Genomic DNA, 21,837 nt, shown 5'->3' on the forward strand with positions numbered 1-21,837 from the left:
CAGCGCATCAATTAATCCTGCAGATAACTTTACCACATTTTTCCCAAGACTAATTTTGTGAAACCAAAGAGGGTATTTCGAAACGTGCATACAACTTTTTTAAACCCGGCAGAATCTGACGTTTCCATTTTGTTAAATTTTATCTGTTCAAAAAGAACTCAAGCTTGTTGACTTGGAATACTCGAACTACACGTTTAATCTATTGAAAAATTAACATCAATATACAAACGTAGAATGAAAAAATGTTATGCATAATATTTTTATAAGTATTATCAAAAGAAGATAAAATACATAACAACTACGATAAAAAATCATTTCATTACAAACTATGTATGTTAAAATCTGATTCCAGATACAGTTATTAAAAGAGAAAAAAACACACATTAAGAAAACAGTTAACTATAGCTGTATTAATGTTCACAGAAAGCTATTGATATTAGAGCGAATATTTGTTTGTTTGTTTGTTTGTAATTAAGCACAAAACTACACAATGAGCTATCTGTGCTCTGCCCAACACGGGTATCGAAACCCGGATTCTAGCGTTGTAAGTCCGCAGACATACCGCTGTGCCACTGGGGGCTAGAGCGAAGATGTTATGCTGTTTATGTAAAGTGTCTGTTATGTACATAGAGCGCGTGGTCGGTTAGCTGAACGTACGTTTCCACAGGCTTAAGGATCTATTGTGAACTTTATTGAACGACTTTGTTGTGGGATTAGATCATTTAGGTAACTCATAAGCAAGTAAAAGCGCATAAGCAAGAATTTAAACCATTATTTGACAAAACTCTCTGTGTGTGCGCGTTTATAAATGACGAACCGCTGGGCCGATTGTCACCAAATCTTGCATACCACGCGGAACATCCAGGAAGTAACAAAGATGAGTCATCGTTTGAATTTGATCTCTCCCCATGTCACTCTTGGGAGTCCTCTGTCTTTCCCGTACATTGAACGGGTATGTCAGATAGTGTATTTAATGCTGCCACAAACGAGCTTGTGAAAGGAATTGTTAAGGTAAATATATAGGTAGGGCATGTCCAAAGATATATTTCTAGAGGAAATTCTAAAGGAGAAAACGTCAGAAATGATATATATTTAGTAGTTTCAAAGCTTTTGTGTTCTGGGTGTTGTATTTTTGCCACCAGGGAATTTTAACCTGCTCAACACCTTATATAAAGTTGCACTAACAATATATAATAAAGTCAGTCATCTATAGCATAGCTCGGAGGCTGGGAATAAAAAAAATCACGTTATTTGTAAATAAATAAAAATCCTTTATTGTCTGGTATAGTCCTTAAAGAACAGTCAATTTTTGAATTCTTCTTCGACTTGAGCCTTTTTTCTAAGACTTGAAGAACTGTTCATATTCCTTTCCAGGTGGTAAACACCCATCTCCGTTCGCTTTTGTAAATAAATAAAAAAATGGTTCTAAGCTCAAATTAAAATAACTACAAAATAGCATTACCAGTTTTTATATCACAGAGGGTTAATTGCACGGTGTAAGAACGATGTGGCAGGCAGCTCTTGGAACTACTTCATCAAGAGGCAATCGTGTTCAGTTGACTACCATAATTACGAACTATTACTCGACATCGTAATTTCTGGTTTTTTAACAAACAATATGAGGTCAGTTTTAAACCATTCATCTTGACAGACTTTCTACTGCACGCGAACTTCGACTTTCAAAAGCACTAAAGTTAACTGGAGCTGTACTGAGACTGTTCTAATTCCAGTTTCTTGGGTCGTCTTAGGGACATGAAATTGATGGGGACGACTTGTATTCTTAGATAGCACTGGTCTTGTTAGCCAGTAACCTAAGGTTGAAGTCCCGGTAATCAGAGATATGCTCATCTTCATAACAATAGTCTTTTGCATGGGAGTTTCCTTTCGTAGCCATAGCTTTCACTTTACAGATGAAAGCGTTGCTCCGGATTGTCATGGGTGTATTTTGGAGCCCAATAATTTCCGAAACACTCTGCTCTTCGAGTTTTTCCGCATGTACGGAGAACACTTAAAGCATTCGTCTTCGAAATTTGTGTCCTTTGGCTTTACATGAATCAACGACCTCGCTATAAAAATACCATTTTTTTAAAAAGGGCAGGGACATATTCCTCTAGCCAAGTGTGTCAAACTCGAGCAATGACATATTCCTCCAGCCATGTGCGTCAAACTCGGGTGGTGACATATTCCTCCAGTCATGTGTGTGAAACTCGAGCAGTGACATATTCTTCCAGCCATGTGTGTCAAACTCGAGAAGTGACATATCCCTCCAGTCATGTGTGTGAAACTCGAGCAGTGACATATTCTTCCAGCCATGTGTGTCAAGCTCGTGGCAGCTTTGCATTGTAGAATGTTTGGGAATCCGCTTGAACTATATATATTTTGTCGTTTGTGGCGCTACAGTTTGTACCAATGGCAACACGATGGCAACAATGTTCTAGCACAGGGTTTCTCAAGCTTTCTCCATATGCAAATCGTTTGTATAAAGTACGATTAGCTCTCTGTATATTTGGCTCTATCCATCTGTTCAAAATAGCTACACCATTGAGTAAGGTTTCGTTTGAAATATTTTTCCTCTGTATTTGAAAACAAACGTAAAAAACTGTTGTCCAGTTTGATTACAACACTGGTTTTAAACCGCTGTGTTAAAGATCGAATCCTTAGATCGGTACAATAATGGTACACTTTTCTACCAGTTGAAACAAACCAAAGCACGTGTCAACCTATTGTGACACTGCAGTGTACATGGGGTTTACCAACTTTGACATACATAACCACATCTACCCTATGTGCACAGATGGGGGTCAAAGTGCACAAACCACGACCTTTTACGGAGCCCCATTCAACAAGGTATTGTGTATTTGATGTCAGCATTATGGATTATTCATTTTGCTCTACATTGCTGATTTAGCGACATTTCGTTGTAGAGTAAATAGTAGATACAAATTACAGAGATGCTGAACAAAAATAATAATAAAAACTAGCATGAACCACAATAGTGGTTCATAATGAATTTCGACCTGGAACTTCGCAAAAATTCTAATAGAAAATACGTGCAAAAACCATCTTAAAAATCAGACTTGTTCTTGAAACAACACTCAAGACCTTCTATTTCAATTGCTAAGGCTGCTAAATATTGATAATAGCAACAAAAAAAAATGATTTTCCGATTGTTAGAAAAACTTCAAAATTCATCCATTTGTTCTTCATATTATTATTATTATCCCATATTATTCTTGTTTCACAAGCCTACAGAAAAATGGCTATGAATATTTTATTCAAACCTGATCAAACCTACTAAAAACTTCTACATAGATCATGCAGCTATTTTTATGTTGATTCTTGAAAAAGAAGGAGAAATTTTATCAGTTTTTTCATCGCTACTGGCCAGGTTTTTCTTCGAAGCCATTCAAGCAACGAAGCCTACAGTAAAAATGGCTAGATATACTGTACCAAAATCTATGAACAGCTACTAAACAAACTCCAGCGAAGGTTGTAGGACTATTTTTATGTTGATTTTTGAAAGTCGATATTTCCACCCTCTGAAATTTTCTAGGTTCTTCTTCGCTACAAACATAAGCTCTTCGAACCCATTCCAGCATCGCAGAAACGTAGAAGCCATTTAAACACCGTTATACTCGTTGGTAAAAGAGTAGCCCAAGAGTTGGCGGTGGGTGGTGATGACTAGCTGCCTTCACTCTGGTCTTACACTGCTAAATTAGGGACGGCTAGCACAGATAGCCCTCGTGTAGCTTTGCGCGAAATCCGTAACAAACAAACATTCTCAGTACTGCATTCATCACAATTGTCCAGGTTTCAGTAAAATATTCGTAGCCGTTTTTTCTGTAGCAGCTTGTAAAGCTATAATCAATAATAATAATAAAGCTGGAGACACAGTTATAAATATTCACATTGTTTACTCTAATAAAACGAAGCGTTTCCGAGTAATAGTGGGATTGATCGTCACATTATAACGTCCCCACGGCTGAAAAGGCGAGGATGTTTGGTGTGACGGGGATTCGAACCCGCGACCCTCAGATTGTGAGTCGAGCGCTCTAACCACCTGGCCATGCCAGACCTATTGAGTATGTCATAGGGTAATTTTAAAATTAATTCAAGCGCCTTCGTTTATTCGGCCTGAACATTTTCTCTAAGTCCTTCACTTGAAAAATTTGGGTGTTTTACTAATGGGCATTAATTGGAAACTGCCACATTGAGGATTTATTATTTCTCGAGTTCGCTGTTGTACTTTGTCTCTACGTTTTCTAACAGTAGACGATTTACCATAGTAGATTTCCCTACTCTTGTATGGATTATTCTACTGATGGTTATTATGTATAATTACAAAGATGACAAGCTCATTATGATGGTTATCACGTATAATTACAAAGATGACAAGCTCATTATGATGGTTATTATATATTAATACAGAAGTTACAAACTTACTATTATGGTTGTTATGTATAGTTACGAAGATGACAAACTTACTATGATTATTTTGTGTACACGTAAAGATGACAAGCTCATTGTAATGATTATATATATTAAATTACAAATTCACTATGATGGTTATTATATATAATTTCAAAGATTACAAACTTACTATGATTATTATTATGTATAAATACAAAGTTTACAAACTTACTATCATGGTTATTAGGTATAAATACAAATATTACAAACTTACTATCATGGTTATTAGGTATAAATACAAATATTACAAACTTACTACCATGGTTATTAGGTATAAATACAAATATTACAAACTTACTATCATGGTTATTAGGTATAAATACAAAGATTACAAACTTACTATCATGGTTATTAGGTATAAATACAAATATTACAAACTTACTATCATGGTTATTAGGTATAAATACAAATATTACAAACTTACTATCATGGTTATTAGGTATAAATACAAAGATTACAAACTTACTATGATGTTTATTATGTATAAATACAAATATTACAAACAGTGAAATGTAAAAGTGAACAATTATTAAAAGTTTAGTTCGGCATGTCTTTCAACGCCATTAGAATCTAATATTTCTAGATGTTGACAATAAATTTCATCGCATATTTCGTTAATGTTGAAATCTGTGTTCAGCTTATTGAGGCGAACATTTAAACATATGAAGAATCAGTAATAACATATATTGCAATGTGAGATTGAAACAGTTCGTACTTTGCTGAAAAATTTGGTTGAATACAAAATCTTTTCAGGTTTCTGTCGCCCCTACCCCGTTTTATCGCTTCACTGCAGCATTTAATGAGTTTTCTCATATATAGTGAAATTGATGTTCTGTCAAAAGCAGTCGTTGACGTACGCAGACCTGCGTTTCTACTGATCTCGGCTTTCAACTGAGCGTGAATGCTTGGGGCTAGCGAAACATCACGGTGCTGAATTTACAGATATCAGCAGATTGATACTTGAATAGCCGTAATGGTTTGGCACAGTTCACCCACAGGCCTAACAGTATAGCAGCCATTACTATTTCAGGAGTAGGGAGTGGCTAATGATGGTTGTATGGCGAAAGAGGAAGTATGTCCAGACGAAAAATGCAGTCGATAGATGACAGACACAAGCAATCTTTCTAAAATACACAGCAATAACTCAAAATTTTAAAGAATTATGGACATGCAAGCCGAGCGACTGAATGTAGCTTACAGGAATATGTTTATTAATGGGTGAAAATATTGAAGTTGGAATTGTTTTTGTAAAATAGCACGAACACGAATTATCATTCTGCAGAAGTAACAACAACGATTTCACGTTTCACACGCACGGAGGTTACTAGTTTCTTTGACTGTACTACCACATTAATACCCTTAACTAGGCCTAACAACAACAACAATGATTTCACGTTTCACATGTATGGAGGTAACTAGTTTCTTTGACTGTACTACAACATTAATACCCTTAACTAGGCCTAACAACAAAACAATGATTTCACGTTTCACACGAAGGGAGGTTATTAGTTTCTTTGACTGTACTACAACATTAATACCATTAACTAGGCCTATTTTTTACATGTATTTTGTAATACGTAAATGCGTAGTCTTGTATCCTTGTCTGCTAGGTATTGCCTAACTATACCACTGATGTATGTTCAACAAGTTGTTTTAAATTCCAAGGTTTCTGATCATGGGTCACAAAGCTACTGTTCTAAGAAGTTTCTAAATGATTCGCATATTAAGTTTAAGTAAAATGGTTTTATTACTACTGACTTAACTAACGTCTGATCCCTAAAAAGTTTTAGGATTAGTAGAGTTTCTCAACTTCGAAAAACATTTGCTGAGTGAATAGCTTTCTTTTAAAATACTCAGTAGTGTATTGTTCCATTATATCATATTTATTTTTTTATTCTATGATTATAAAATAATCTCAAAAAGTAATACAAAGTAAACAGGCTGCAACATAAGTTTTCGAGTTAACATTGTATGGCTATTTTCAAAGGTGATTTTTGGTGTGAGACGTCAGACTAATTTGAATTCATTTCTCCTTTATCGCCACAATTGTGAATTTTAGCAAAACAAGAAGTTACTGTAGGACAAGTCAAATAATACTTTAGAGTGTATTAACCACCATTGAGCAAAATTGCTGTATTTTCCAAACACAGAAAGTCAGTTTTCCACATATCTTTCTTATCAGTCACCCAAGCTACAGTTTTAATTTTTTTGCAATAAACACTTCGTAAGAAGTTTAGTTAACAACTAACTAACAGCAGCTGTCTCTGACTAATATGACTGTTATTTTAACGGAGTGTCCCTCCCTACTGAAATATAAGGCAAGTAATTTCAGTAAAGTCAGTTAAGGAAAGATAAATGTAATTTGTAATCAAACTACAATTTAATTAATTCAGTTTTCAAACATACTCAGTTCAGGGTAGTGGAGCTCCGTGAATTAATTCTTTGTTTCTCCTTCAGATAGCGAGTGACCACCACACCTATCTTGTTGCTGTTGGCCAGGTGTAATGAAGAAAGGGCGTTGAACCTAGTGAGCTGCTAACCCTTCAGCCTTTAAATCATTATCTATTTGTAACGCTCCGTCGGGGTAGTTTTTTTAGAAAAAAAAAACGTACGCCGGAGATGAGTGCCTTGGATTCTGCTGTCGTCAAACAGGATGCCGACACGAACCAAAAGCGTTTTAGTTTATTGCAGCTTTTACAAGAATCTGAACACGAGATGGAGCCACGAGAGCGATCGCGTTGCCAAGAAATGACCAATCAGAAGCCAACTCAAGCGACGACATCGACATTATCGCCAAGAGAGAGGTGGGAGCAGTTGCATGGTGGTATAGTTAATATTGCGTTCGAAGATGAGTGTACTGCAGAAACAAATTGTGAGGGTTTGGTGAAGCAGTCAGTGGGAAAATTGACCCGAAGTCGTGACGAAATTAGTCATGAGAAAAAGGAGAGTCTGAGTCTGACAGACTACAGCAAATCACTTCCCGTTCGAAGAAAAATATTTCGACCTAGGCAACGCTACGTCCCTGTGAAAACTCTGACGGCGTCATGCTTCGATACTGCTGCAGCTTCGAACGTACCAGAAAGGTACAGTGTCAGTGATACAGACCAATCTGAAGAAAGCTGTTCATATACATGTGGGTCTTCAGTCGAGCCCCAGAATTGGTCTGAGCAACAGGGGTCCACTGTACTTGACCCGGGGGGATACCCCAACGTTTCTTGCGACATCGACAGCGGAAGGTTAGAAGGAAGTTTTTTATTTAAAGAGGATAGTTCTGCTACCACTGACCTTAACCTAATATCCAATGAAAACAGTGATGCCTCGCATGCAGCCTCTCAGTCTGTAGCTCTCGACAAAAAGATAGGTCACTTTTCAGCTCGCCAGGACAAGAGGCCGGACACTGAGGGGTGTGGCTTCAGTGCGGAAGTCGATAGGTCTAGTGAGTCGCGGGACGATCCCAATGTGGTTGGTAGCTCGAGCCACAGGCAAGAGCTTGGTGATTTTGAGTGTGATAGGGACGGAAAAGGATCTACGGCTGCTCGCAAAAAATACAAAATACAAAAGATAGGTGTGTTTTATAGTGACACAGCTCAGTGCGGTGTAGTAGCTTCAGAGAAAGAAAACTCATCTTCTTCACCAGTTTGTCATACAGAGCCTTCTAGTTCTGGCACCACTTGTAAAACCACCAGTTTGTTGTACAGAGCCTTCTAGTTCTGTCACCACTGTAAAAACACCAGTTTGTTGTACAGAGCCTTCTAGTTCTGTCACCACTGTAAAAACACCAGTTTGTTGTACAGAGCCTTCTAGTTCTGGCACCACTGTAAAACCACCAGTTTGTTGTACAGAGCCTTCTAGTTCTGTCACCACTGTAAAAACACCAGTTTGTTGTACAGAGCCTTCTAGTTCTTGCACCACTGTAAAAACACCAGTTTGTCATACAGAGCCTTTTAGTTCTGGCACCACTGTAAAAACACCAGTTTGTTGTACAGAGCCTTCTAGTTCTTGCACCATTGTAAAAACACCAGTTTGTCATACAGAGCCTTCTAGTTCTGGCACCACTGTAAAAACACCAGTTTGTTGTACAGAGCCTTCTAGTTCTCGCGCCACTTTAAAACCACCACCGAGGAGGCGTCGTTTTTCGAATTCTCCTGGAAGACGCACCCCAAGGAACGCAGCTACCTTGACTAACCCCAGGGGTTGTGCTGAACCAGATCAGAAAAATGTTGGTTCGCGACAATCTTTTATAAGGTTAATTGAAACGTCTATCGTGGGTAGACCACCTGTAGTGTCGGAAGTTATGGCCCGAGGTACGGTAGCAGGAGACGGCCTTATCAGAAACCAACAAAACAGTGAGAATCCTGGCTCCGCCCTTGGCGTCGAAAGGAGAGGAGGCACGGGTCGTCAAGTTAACGAAAACAGTATGGCACAACGTGGAGATCGACGGGAAAACCCACAACTTCCAGTAGATGGGTATACTCAAGTGGATACTACCCCTAATCCAGACGTCTTGCCCGATATTCTTAACTCACATCTACCCCCACCTTATTCTACACTCCCCCCACCTTCCAATAGACGTTTACCTCCCCCAACGCATCCTCCACCTCCACCTCCGATACCCCATGGACCCCCTGTTTATGTACCCGCCGGACCTATGACTGCACTCTGTCCACCTCCTAATGCGGGAAGGTCAGTACGAGGTGGTCGGAGTGGATTTCGACCTTTTCCTCCACGAGGAAGGAATAGACCCCCGGCTATAGGAACTACCTATACTGCTGCTGCAGCCTCCGAAAGCGATGAACCCAAGCACTGTTGTGGTGTGATTGTTACTCAAACTGTTAGCATTCGATGGTTTATTGTGATGATTGCATTTGTAGGACTTTGCTGCGCCATTGTTGGAACAGTACTTGGAGCACTTAAAGCAACGGGCCGAGAGCACTTGACTGTATCACTGTTAATGATCGGTAAGTTTTCAACCGCATTCTCAACTTTTTTGGAGCATGGGGCTCTCTAATAAGATGTACATATGTTTATAAAATTTCTACCTGCTTCTGTTCTTAAATAATAAATTATATTTATCGTATTGCAACCAGTTTGTATAATGTTTACTTAGATAACAAGTTAAGGGGGTTTAAACTCATGTAAAACCAATAAACTAATTTACTGATTAGTACAGTAGTAGTAGTAATGCTAGACCAACGTACAACTAATAAACTATTTTACTGACTAGTGCAGTAGTAGTAGTAATGCTAGACCAATGTACAACTAATAAACTATTTTACTGACTGGTACAGTAGCAGTAGTAATGCTAGACCAATGTACAACTAATAAACTAACTTACTGATTAGTACTGTAGTAGTAGTAACACTAGACCAAAGTACAACTAATAATCTATTTTATTGACTAGCACTGTAGTAGTAGTAATACTAGACCAAAGTACAACTAATAAACTATTTTACTGACTAGCACTGTAGTAGTAGTAGTAACTCTGGACCAACGTACAACTAATAAACTATTTTACTGACTAACTGACTAGCACTGTAGTAGTAGTAATACTAGACTAATGTACAACCAATAAACTATCTTACTGAGTAAAACTTTAGTAACAGTAGTAGTAGTAACACAAGACCAAAGTACAACTAATGAACTATCTTACTGATTAGTACTGTAGTAGTAGTAATACTAAACCAAAGTACAACTAATAAACTATTTTACTGACTAGCACCGTAGTAGTAGTACCTCTAGACCAACGTACAACTAATAAACTATTTTACTGACTAGCACCGTAGTAGTAGTACCTCTAGACCAACGTACAACTAATAAACTATTTTACTGACCAACTGATTAGCACTGTAGTAGTAGTAATACTAGACCAATGTACAACTAATAAACTATCTTACTGAGTAGAACTTTAGTAACACAAGACCAATGTACAACTAATAAATTATCTTAATGAGTAGAATTGTAGTAACAGTAGTAGTAGTAACACAAGCCCAGAGTACAACTAATGAACTATCTTACTGATTAGTACTGTAGTAGTAGTAACTCCAGACCAATGTACAACTAATAAACTAATTTAATGATTAGTACTGTAGTAGTAATGCTTGATCAAAATGCAACTAATAAGCTAAATTTTTAATCATCGTTGGTCTACATTTTTCTGGTATATTGATATATATGAATGTTAAGTATTTTTAGTCTGTTACACAGGATCGGCTTCATTAACATTAAAGTTAGTTTTTGATCTATGTAGTTAACTTCCTTTTCATCAGACATTTTAAATAATCATTCTAAGTAAGGATCTATTTTTTGTAACTCGTAATTATCAGAAATATTAATAAAAATTTCATAATTACGTATCTTAGGATGTAAACAATATCAAACTTATGTAGGTTTTTAATGAAAGATGTAATTTAGCCGAAAGTGCATAAATTGGAAGAAGTGTTGTTGAATACTGAAACAATGGACATCTTACTGTTTACTCTGCACTCGCTACCTTCTGTATTTTCATGAGAAAGTCAAAATAAAGGGAACTGGAAGTTGAAGAAGTTGAAACTGCCCAATTTGTTCCAGTGATATTTTATAATTGAATTAAATAACGAATATTTATTTAATTATTCAGGTGATTCAGCACATATATTAAACTACAAACTGTATAGTAGCTTCATAATAGAGTAGTAGTCAATAGTTTACAAAGATCTATGATAAGGAACAAAAATAAAAAACTTGCTTAGGTGTTTATATGACGATATATTTATGTATATAATTTTAAGGAGTTTTTAGAAAGGTAAATGTATATAAATGTAAGTAGTTTTGTTAATAAGATAGATGTATAAAAGGTTAAGTAGTTTTGTTAATAAAACAGATGTATAGAAGGTTAAGTAGTTTTGTTAATAAGATAGATGTATAAAAGGTTAAGTAGTTTTGTTAATAAAACAGATGTATAGAAGGTTAAGTAGTTTTGTTAATAAGATAGATGTATAAAAGGTTAAGTAGTTTTGTTAATAAAATAGATGTATAAAAGGTTAAGTAGTTTTGTTAATAAAACAGATGTATAGAAGGTTAAGTAGTTTTGTTAATAAGATAGATGTATTAAAGGTAAGTAGTTTTGTTAATAAAACAGATGTATAGAAGGTTAAATGGTTTTGTGAATAAGATATTGGATATAATAATATGAATAGTTTTCTTAATAAGTTATATATATATATATGTAGAAATGTAAATAAAACAGCGTACAATATACAAAAACCAAAACACTATATTGCTGTCTATGGACATTCTGAATGTTTGTTGTCTTTTTTTTATTATTCATTTATTTATTAAAGATAGACAAGATAACATAAAAAGGATGACATGAAACCTTTGTTTTGAATACTACATTATTTCTTAGATGTAGTAGTAACGTGAATTATACTTACTCAAATAAATGGTGTTATTTGATTATTGGTGAATGATCCCTCAACACTGGCTGATTAATTGTTTCCTCACCAGGGATTACCGTTCACCAATAAGAATCGTCTGACAATGATCAGGTAAAAAGTCCCGCAGGTGGTAAAAAGTGTTAATACCGCAAGATAATGTAACAATTTACACTACTAACAAGCAGGGACGAGCTACAAGCTAATTTTTCTAAGATCTCATGATGTGCATTGTGGAGAAATATCTTTAGATAAAATTTAATGCTATTATTCTAAACATGTAAAACTATATACTAATGATCAATAGCTTTCCAGCATTCTATGGCTATTACTTGGTTATAGTTTTTATACCTGTGTGTACGTGCACGTCAGGTTAAATTTATTCTACGAGCAAATGTATACATGCTATGCACACACGAAATTAGGACAGTATGTATTAAGACCTACAAATATAAAATATAGAGAAACTTCTTACTTGTGATTAAATAGTTTCCATGGCACACTTATTTCTTCAATCAGAAATATTATAATATTAAATATCTGCTTTGGAAAGTTATTAATATTGACTGTTATCCTCATTCTAATTGATTTAAACTATGCAGACATTATAACGTTGCCGTTAAAAATAAGGTAGACTAGTTTCCAGTACGTGTATTATACTTTTTGTAACACCATCGGAATGTTGTAGAATTCCATATTTTAGTTTCTGGTTCTGGAAATATATTAACAAATGCACCTATCTTTCTATATATCTATATTATTAACAAAAGTACTCCAACTATCTTATGATTAATATCTTATCAATAATAGTATTTAACTTTCTATATATCTATATTATTAACAAAACTACTCCAACTATCTTGTGATTAATATCTTATCAATAAAACTATTTAACCTTCCATAGATCTATCTTAGATCAAAATTACTTAAATTTTTATGTATCTGTTTTATTAATAAAACTACTTACAATTCAGTACATCTATCTCATTAGCCAAAGTGTTTAAACTTCTATAATATCTAATAAGTTTTATTAGTATTCATTATTTTATTAATAAAACTGTTTAACCTTCTATAGACCTGTCTTATTAATGAATTTAGGTAAACTTCAATACATCTGTTGTATTGATAAAATAACTTAATCTTCTACATATATATATCTTACTAAAAAAACTAGTTAACCTTCTATGCATATATTAATAAGATATATGCGCATAGAAGGTTAAATAGTTTTGTTAATAAGATAGATCCATAAATGATTAAGTTTGTTAATAAGATATATGCGCATAGAAGGTTAAATAGTTTTGTTAACAAGATAGTAGTTATATAAAGTTTAATTTTTTATTTGTTGGTTTTAATACATATTAACGAAATATCCGACATTTGCCCTTGTCTATTGCTACCTAATTTCGTGTGTGCATAGCAGGTATATATTTGCCTGTAGAACAAGTTTAACCTGACATGCACGTGTATATGTACTCGAACACACGTATAAAAATTATAACCAAGTACTAGCCGTAAATGTAGAATGCAGGAATGTTATTAATCATTAGATAAAATTCAATGCTATTATTCTAAACATGCAAAAAATATACAAAAGAAATTACTGCACATGCGCATCATAAGATCTTAGAAAAATGAGCTTAGATTTACTGAACTAAATGGATAATATTTGAATATTGGTGAATGATCCCTAAAAACTAGTTGATTAACTGTTTCCTCCCCAGGGACTCCCCTTTAACGACAAGAATCGTCTGACAACGATCAGGTAAAAAGTCCCGCAGGTAGTGAAAGGGGTTAATACCGCAAGAGGTTTGTTTTGTTTTGAATTTCGCACAAAGTTACACGAGAGCTTTTATCTGCGCTAGCCGTCCATAATTTAGCAGTGAAAGACTAGAGGGAAGGCAACTAGTCATCACCACCCACCGCCAACTTTTGGACTGCTCTTTTACCAATGAATAGCGGGATTGGCCGTAACATTATAACGTCCCACGGCTGAAAGGGCAAGCATGTTTGGTGGGATAGGGATTCGAACCCGCGACCCTCAGATTGCGAGTCGAGCGTGCTAACCGCAAGAGAATGTAACAATTTACGCTACTAACAAGCAGGGACGAGCTACAAACGTTACTACTACATCTAAGAAATAATGTAGTATTCAAAACAAAGGTGCTTGATGTCATCGTTTTATGTTATCTCGTCTATCTTTAATAAATAAATAAATGAATAAAGAAAAAACATTTTGAGTGACGATAGACAGCAATATATCTACCTATTTTGTTTTCGTTAATTGCATACTATTTTGTTTACTATAACAAAAATAATACATTTTTCAAACGTCGTTTTAAACCAAACACGTAGCGATTAGTATACAATACACGCCAAAGTGCAGCCCATGTTTTGAGCGAGAGACGTATTTAATTTTCTATGCGAAATTTGAAAGAAACGAATTTTGGTGATTAAAGTTATGAAAGAGGCACAGTAGTGATTTCATTGTTTATCTCTGCGTATTCTAGCGTTAAATATATTTGTCAATGAAAATATGCATCTTAGTCAATAGTTTCTGCAATATTAATTCCATTTCATCTACACGGATATTTATTTGTTCACGGACGTTGTTTTTGACGTAGTTGTTTACACAACTAAGGTAATATGTGTACTTAAGCTTAACGACTGATTTTATATAGAAATAATTACGTATTTACCTTGGAAAATTGTTGTAAAAGAATGTTATAATAATCAACAGTTTTTCAAATTGAGATGGATGGTAAACATTTTACACAATTTATTAAAAAAGGGAATAAATTAAAAAAAAAGACTGACACGTTCGATTGCACCATGAAAGTCGGTCTTTCTCCACCAAAAGCTGAGTTCCAACTTTTATTTGACTTTGTATAGTAGAAGCTTTACCGTTACTAAGTAGAGTTTAGCATGTGTTTGGATAATCATCAAGGCCAGAATGAATAAACCGTACATGTCGTTAGGTTATTAGATTTTTTTTGTTTTTGTGTGTGAGACATGCGACTAAAGTAGGCCAACTTTTGAACTAACTATAGAAATAGACTGAAGTCATTTAAGTATACGTATAAGATATATATTTTAACGATAATTCACACTGTAGACCTTGTTACAATTTAGATTGGTGGTCTTTGTCAGAGCTCATTTTTCCTCAGAGGACTTTTACGTAATTATAGCAATAATGCTAAACAAATAAAATATTGAATACTGTAATTATGACATTTATGCAGAAACGTCTTTTGGTGTTTTAAAGATTCGAGGCTCAGATCCATAGGCGCGGGAAGTTTCGGCGTTTCTGTATGATATCGATCATAGTTTTCTATTCTGGTTTTTCAAAACACCAACTGGGGATTCTGGGTACTGTTAAATAGAATAGGGGCACGGGCCCCGTGTGTCAGCGCCTAGCGACGCCTCTACATTTATCTACAGGCCCGACATGGCCAGGTGGTTAGGGCGCTTGACTCGCAATCTGAGGGTCGCGGGTTCGAATCCCTGTCACACCAAACATGCTCGTCCTTTCAGCCGTGGGGGCGTTATAATGTGACGGTCAATCCCACTATTCGTTGGTAAAAAGAGTAGCCCAAGAGGTGGCGGTGGGTGGTGATGACTAGCTGCCTTCCCTCTAGTCTTACACTGCTAAATTATGGACGGCTAGTGCAGATAGTCCTCGTGTGGCTTTGCGCGAAATAAAAAAAAAACATTTATCTACGTATACATTATTAAATTTTATCATCATACTAATTTTATAAATTTGTCTCATTTAAACATATATTTATTTATTGATGATATGCAAAGTTCAGATTATCCGAATCATTATTAAGTATTCTATTATGCTTAATCTTTTACTTTTTGTTTAGCCGCGGCATAGCGGCTCATAGAATGGCTCCGAGTTTTTAAAGTACAAACTTTTAGCTCATAGCTCCGTCGTCTCTTGACCGATTTGAGATCTAATTACAGTTTTGGACTCAGGAGGTCAAACTGATGTATTTGACAACGCCCAATGTTTCATAGATTAATTTACTCTAATTCTGCCTAAAATAATTTCAAGTGCCACGGTTATTGAAGATTCTCTCTTACTTCGTAAATGATCCCTTGTCATGTGTCACATTAGGTTTCCCATAGTTAACATGTTATGCTAAGAACAGCAGCTATAAATTTAATATCTTGATAGAAATGCACAATTTTTCAATAAGTTATGTATCCTGATAAAAATGCGATATATCTTACTAAGTTTAGTATCTTGTAAGAAATATGTTATATCTCAATAACTTCAGTAACTGATGAAAAGTGGTTATATGTCAAGTTTAGTATCATGATAGAAATGTGTTATATGTAAATAAGTTTAGTCTCTTGTGGGAAATGCATTATATCTCAATAACTGGTACTGTTCAATTTACAAACATTGTAAATGTTATATAGAGCAGTTCAAATGTTTTTCGAAATCTCTTGGCTACATTCTTTGAATATGCTTACCCACTGTTTCCGTCGTATTTACATCGTAACCATTAACACATGTAAAACTGTCAGTGTAAGCAGTAATGTGTAGTTAGGTCAAGTAACGGATCTGTAAAAACAGTGAAGCGGATGGGTGGGTCAACACGAATCCGTCTTTCACCAGAAGACGTTGGAATTCCTCCTTGCAATCTGGAAAATGCGTGTGGTGGTCCTGGAAGATATTTATGTGATCCTTTTCAGCACATATTTACGTGCATTCTCATGTGCTCATGTACATGTTGGTTCACAGTTTTGTATACATTTATTTTTACATACCTTTGATGCCAGTTTTTTTTTCTCATGCAGTTAGGAAAGGTTGTTACACCTTTCTGTTTGATTACTTTTGTAAAAATCAATAAGAAAAAGCGGATGTGTAATATAAACTACAGAAAATAGCTCAAGCCATTAAACTTAAGTACTTGGAGTACTTTAGAATTGAAAGCTGATATTTTAGTAAATTTAGAAATTTTAAGTTAAAAATAACCTTGTTAATTATTTCAATAAGCATGGGTATATAAAATCTTCCTGCTAGTGATAAATTCCCATAGAAATGTGTGTGTATTGGGGGGGGGGGGGTGTCTCTATTTTGAACAAGGTGGTTACGTAGCAACTGAATATATTATTCAGTAAAAATGCTTACTAAGTGCTCAATATTTTTAGAGGCTGATGCTGGTACAAATGTATATGGAAGTGCTTAGAAAATATATGAATCTCAATACGTTGGATAATATAACTTAAAAAACATTTCTCCTAATATCTTCTCCTAACGGGAATTATGGTATAATTGTCTAACGTAATTATACAACCTGATTACCTAGGAATGCCTGTGAAATGTTTTATAATAATATAGATGAAATTATAACAATCTGGAAAAATAATATGATACTGAAGTCTTCAGAAAGTGTCCCTTTGGATTACAATGTCTTATTAAACTGCAAATATCAGTACACTGAAGTCTTCAGAAAGTGCCCCTTTGGATTACAATGTCTTATTAAACTGCAAATATCAGTACACTGAAGTCTTCAGAAAGTGCCCCTTTGGATTACAATGTCTTATTAAACTGGAAAATATCAGTACACTAAAGTCTTCAGATAGTGTCCTTTTGGATTACAATCTCTTATTAAACTGGAAAACATCAGTACACTGAAGTTTTCAGAAAGTGTCCCTTTGGATTACAATCTGTTATTAAACTAGAAAACATCAGTACACTGAAGTTTTCAGAAAGTGTCCCTTTGGATTACAATCTGTTATTAAACTAGAAAACATCAGTACACTGAAGTTTTCAGAAAGTGTCCCTTTGGATTACAATCTGTTATTAAACTAGAAAACATCAGTACACTGAAGTTTTCAGAAAGTGTCCTATTTGAATCTCGCTTGGTGTCTTACTAAATTGCAGAAAATATTATTAAGCTGAAGTATCCTAACATGCAATCTATTTAGATCATCAGTTGTTTTCATAACTATTTGGTTACAGAAAATTTCAGCTCCCATCATGTGATCTCTGTAGTTTTTCATTTGCCTCGTTCCTCGTTAATAGTAGAGAAAACCATAAAAAATGAAAAATAACTTTCGACCATGATCTTGACAATATGGCCTGATTATGATTGAATCTTGGTTTTCATATTATCATATTGTGAACTATATCCTTTTTTATTTTGTAGTATTTACTCTAAAATAAGATATAATGATAATTGAAACTCTGTTTTTAACTGTCATACTGTAAACTATATCTTGTTTTTGTAAAGTGAACTCTACAAAAAGACATGATAATGATGGAAGCTTGGTTTTTAACTGTCATACTGTAAACTATATCCTGTTTTTGTAATGTGAACTCTACAACAAGAGATGATAATGACGGAAGCTTGGTTTTTAACTGTCATACTGTAAACTATATCTTGTTTTTGTAATGTGAACTCTACAACAAGAGATGATAATGATGAAAGCTTGGTTTTTAACTGTCATACTGTAAACTATATCTTGTTTTTGTAATGTGAACTCTACAACAAGAGATGATAATGACGGAAGCTTGGTTTTTAACTGTCATACTGTAAACTATATCTTGTTTTTGTAATGTGAACTCTACAACAAGAGATGATAATGATGAAAGCTTGGTTTTAACTGTCATACTGTAAACTGTATCTTGTTTTTGTAATGTGAACTCTACAACAAGAGATGATAATGATAGGAGCTTGGTTTTTAACTGTCATACTGTAAACTATTTCTTGTTTTTGTAATGTGAACTCTACAACAAGAGATGATAATGATGGAAGCTTGGTTTTTAACTGTCATACTGTAAGCTATATCCTATTTTATTATTATTATCTTGGCAATAAGATCAAATAATGTCTAAACTTCATATGGTCATGCTGTTTCCTATTGATCTTTTTATTATAGACTTGGCAATAAGGCTTGTTAGGGTTGATATCCTGATTTTCGGATCTTGTAGTATGGACTATGTTATGTTGTTTTTTTTATTTAACGTGAACTTGACCGAATAATGATGAAACTCCAGGTTTTTTTAGGCAGCTAACTTCTTGCTTATGCAGCTCAACAAGCCCTAGAATGGAATGTATAGTTTTATGCTCTACTAGATGTAAGAGAAAAAATAAGAAATTGGGTGGCTCTTTTTTTTCTTCAACAATTGCTTTTCATGTTTTGAAAAATATAAAAATCATTTGCTTATATCTTTTGGCACTTAGACATTTCACGTTTAGTTAGATGTGTTTATATGAAATAACGGTCATTTAGACATTTCACGTTTAGTTAGATGTGTTTATATGAAATAGCGGTCATTTAGACATTTCACGTTTAGTTAAATATGTTTATATGAAATAACGGTCATTTAGACATTTCACGTTTAGTTAAATATGTTTATATGAAATAACGGTCATTTAGACATTTCACGTTTAGTTAAATATGTTTATATGAAATAACGGTCATTTAGACATTTCACGTTTAGTTAAATATGTTTATATGAAATAGCGGTCATTTAGACCTTTCACGTTTAGTTAAATATGTTTATATGAAATAACGGTCATTTAGACATTTCCCGTTTAGTTAAATATGTTTATATGATATAACGGTCATTTAGACATTTCACGTTTAGTTAAATATGTTTATATGAAATAACGGGATGATATTTTTTGTGATTAACATTATTATTGTTATTAATAAAAAACTGGTTTCAATGTTTCTGAAGATGACAATATTCTGAGTTTTGATCATCTCAAAACAAACCCCAGTATTTAATTTTTAGTACTAATACTTTTATATACAATACGAGAATGAATTAGTTTTTTGTGTATGAGCTAATAGTTACCAAGTATACCTGTACGTTAAAGAAAAGCAAGCAAGCATACAACTAATCATGGGGATTTAGGTCTTGTACAGACCTGGGAGGGTTGGGTCGAAAAAAAGTTGAACTTCAGACTACTGGTCGAAAATTGGCGGGAAATTTCAGTGATGTGTTAAGATTGGAAGTGAGAGCAGTGGACGAGGGTTCTAAACAAGTACAGGTATGGTGCACTGACCTACAGGATTTTGAACGGAGCGTGTGACGCTCACCGTGACCCTTCCCCACACACATACCACCGTTTCCTTCTGTTGCAGAAACAAGTTTGTAGATCACAGCTACACTGAACTAGACTACTCACCTGTGTTCTTAATTATTTGTTGTTAACCTGTCAAGATTGTTAAAAACCTATAAACAGCATAACGATAAGCCGGATTTATACTGAAGTAGACAGTGTATTTAAAAAGCTAAATATGAAGCAGGAACACACCGCAACAGTTGTAAACATGTTCATTTATCGCACGTTTCAGAATCTATAAACTTCATCATCAGCGATTCCTGTTTTTAACACCAATCATATATGTTGTCTTTACGTGTTCCTGTTTCTAAACACAACTCGTACATATTGTTTCTAAGCGTTCCTGTTTGTAAACACCAATCATATGTGTTGTTTCTAAGTCTTCCTGTTTCTAAACACCAGTCATACGTGTTATTTCTACGTGTTTCTGTTTCTAAACACCAATCATACGTGTTGTTTTTACATGTCCCTGTTTGTAAACATCATTCATATACGTTTTTACGTGTCCCTGTTTCTAATCATCAATCATATATATTTTACATGTCCCTGTTTCTAAACACCAATCCTACGTGTTATTTTTACGTGTTCCTGTTTCTATACACCAATCATACGTGTTGTTTTTACGTGTTCCTGTTTCTAAACATCAATTATATACGTTTTTACATGTCCCTGTTTGTAAACACCAATCATAGGTGTTTCTACGTGTCCCTGTTTCTAAACATCAATCATATATGTTTTTACGTGTCCCTGTTTCTAAACACCAATCATACGTGTTGTTTTTACGTGTTCCTGTTTCTAAACATCAATCATATATGTTTTTACGTGTCCCTGTTTCTAAACACCAATCATACGTGTTGTTTTTACGTGTTCCTGTTTCTAAACATCAGTCATATACGTTTTTACATGTCCCTGTTTGTAAACACCAATCATAGGTGTTTCTACGTATCCCTGTTTCTAAACATCAATCATGTATGTTTTTACGTGTCCCTGTTTGTAAACACCAATCATACGTGTTGTTTTTACGTGTCCCTGTTTCTAAACATCAGTCATGTATGTGTTTAGGTGTCCCTGTTTCTGAACACCAATCATATGTGTTGTTTTTACGTGTTTCTGTTTCTAAACACCGGTCATATGTGTTGTTTTTTTGCATGAAATACGGTAAGGTTTGGATACTGTACTGGGTCTTGATGAGTTAACACACTTTTCAGAATAAAACTAAATCATCTCCTGATACTTGTATTTATGTCGACCAAATGTCGATGGACAAGTAAATTCTCGAACTAAAGGAAGAAAACATCAACAGAAGTGCGTAAATCTCATCTTATTTTAATCACCACTTACATTTTTAAAATTTATTTTAACGAGTTTTGAGAAAATTGGCTGAAGTACAAATATGAAAACCTATAAAATCCGCCGAAAGCTAAAGAAACATAGCTTTGTAACTTTATACAAGTGTAACTTCTTTTCATTGGTTCGTTTCCAAACTACCCCCCAATTAATACATTAAAACCCGTTGCACGCTGTTTCAAAATATATTGTATAGTTTTCTAGAAGGAGTCGTACTTGTACCGCTCTTAATTAGCATAAGCTACTGCTTAAAGCAAGCTATCCAGTCAAGTCGGGGAAGGGGGAGGAAATAAACCCAGCAACGAATGTAACTAATCAACTACACCGTTTTTACTTTACTACTTATAACGATAACAATGCGTGGTTCCATCAGTCGAGTTCCCTCGCTGCTATAAAGATAATAATGCGGTTGTTTCATCAGTCGACTCCCCTCGCTGCTAATAAAGATAATATTACAGTTTTTCATCACTCGACTCCCCTCGCTGCTATAAAGATAATATTACAGTTTTACA

The 21,837-nt window shown here is 34.7% G+C and overlaps 1 protein-coding gene across 2 annotated transcripts in view; it reads left to right on the forward strand.

Annotated features, from left to right (window-relative positions):
- LOC106476617 overlaps window positions 1-21,837 on the forward strand; it is a 94,649-nt gene that overhangs the window by 24,731 nt on the left and 48,081 nt on the right. For both annotated transcript variants that reach the window (XM_022381329.1, XM_013937265.2), the window contains one exon: window positions 6,928-9,428. In XM_022381329.1, coding sequence (XP_022237037.1) covers window positions 8,765-9,428 — 664 coding nt within the window. In that variant the 5' untranslated portion in view covers window positions 6,928-8,764. The remainder of the gene's footprint in view (window positions 1-6,927; window positions 9,429-21,837) is intronic.

Source organism: Limulus polyphemus, unplaced genomic scaffold (assembly GCF_000517525.1).
Source record: "Limulus polyphemus unplaced genomic scaffold, Limulus_polyphemus-2.1.2 Scaffold157, whole genome shotgun sequence".
NCBI classification, from domain to species: Eukaryota; Metazoa; Arthropoda; class Merostomata; order Xiphosura; family Limulidae; genus Limulus; species Limulus polyphemus.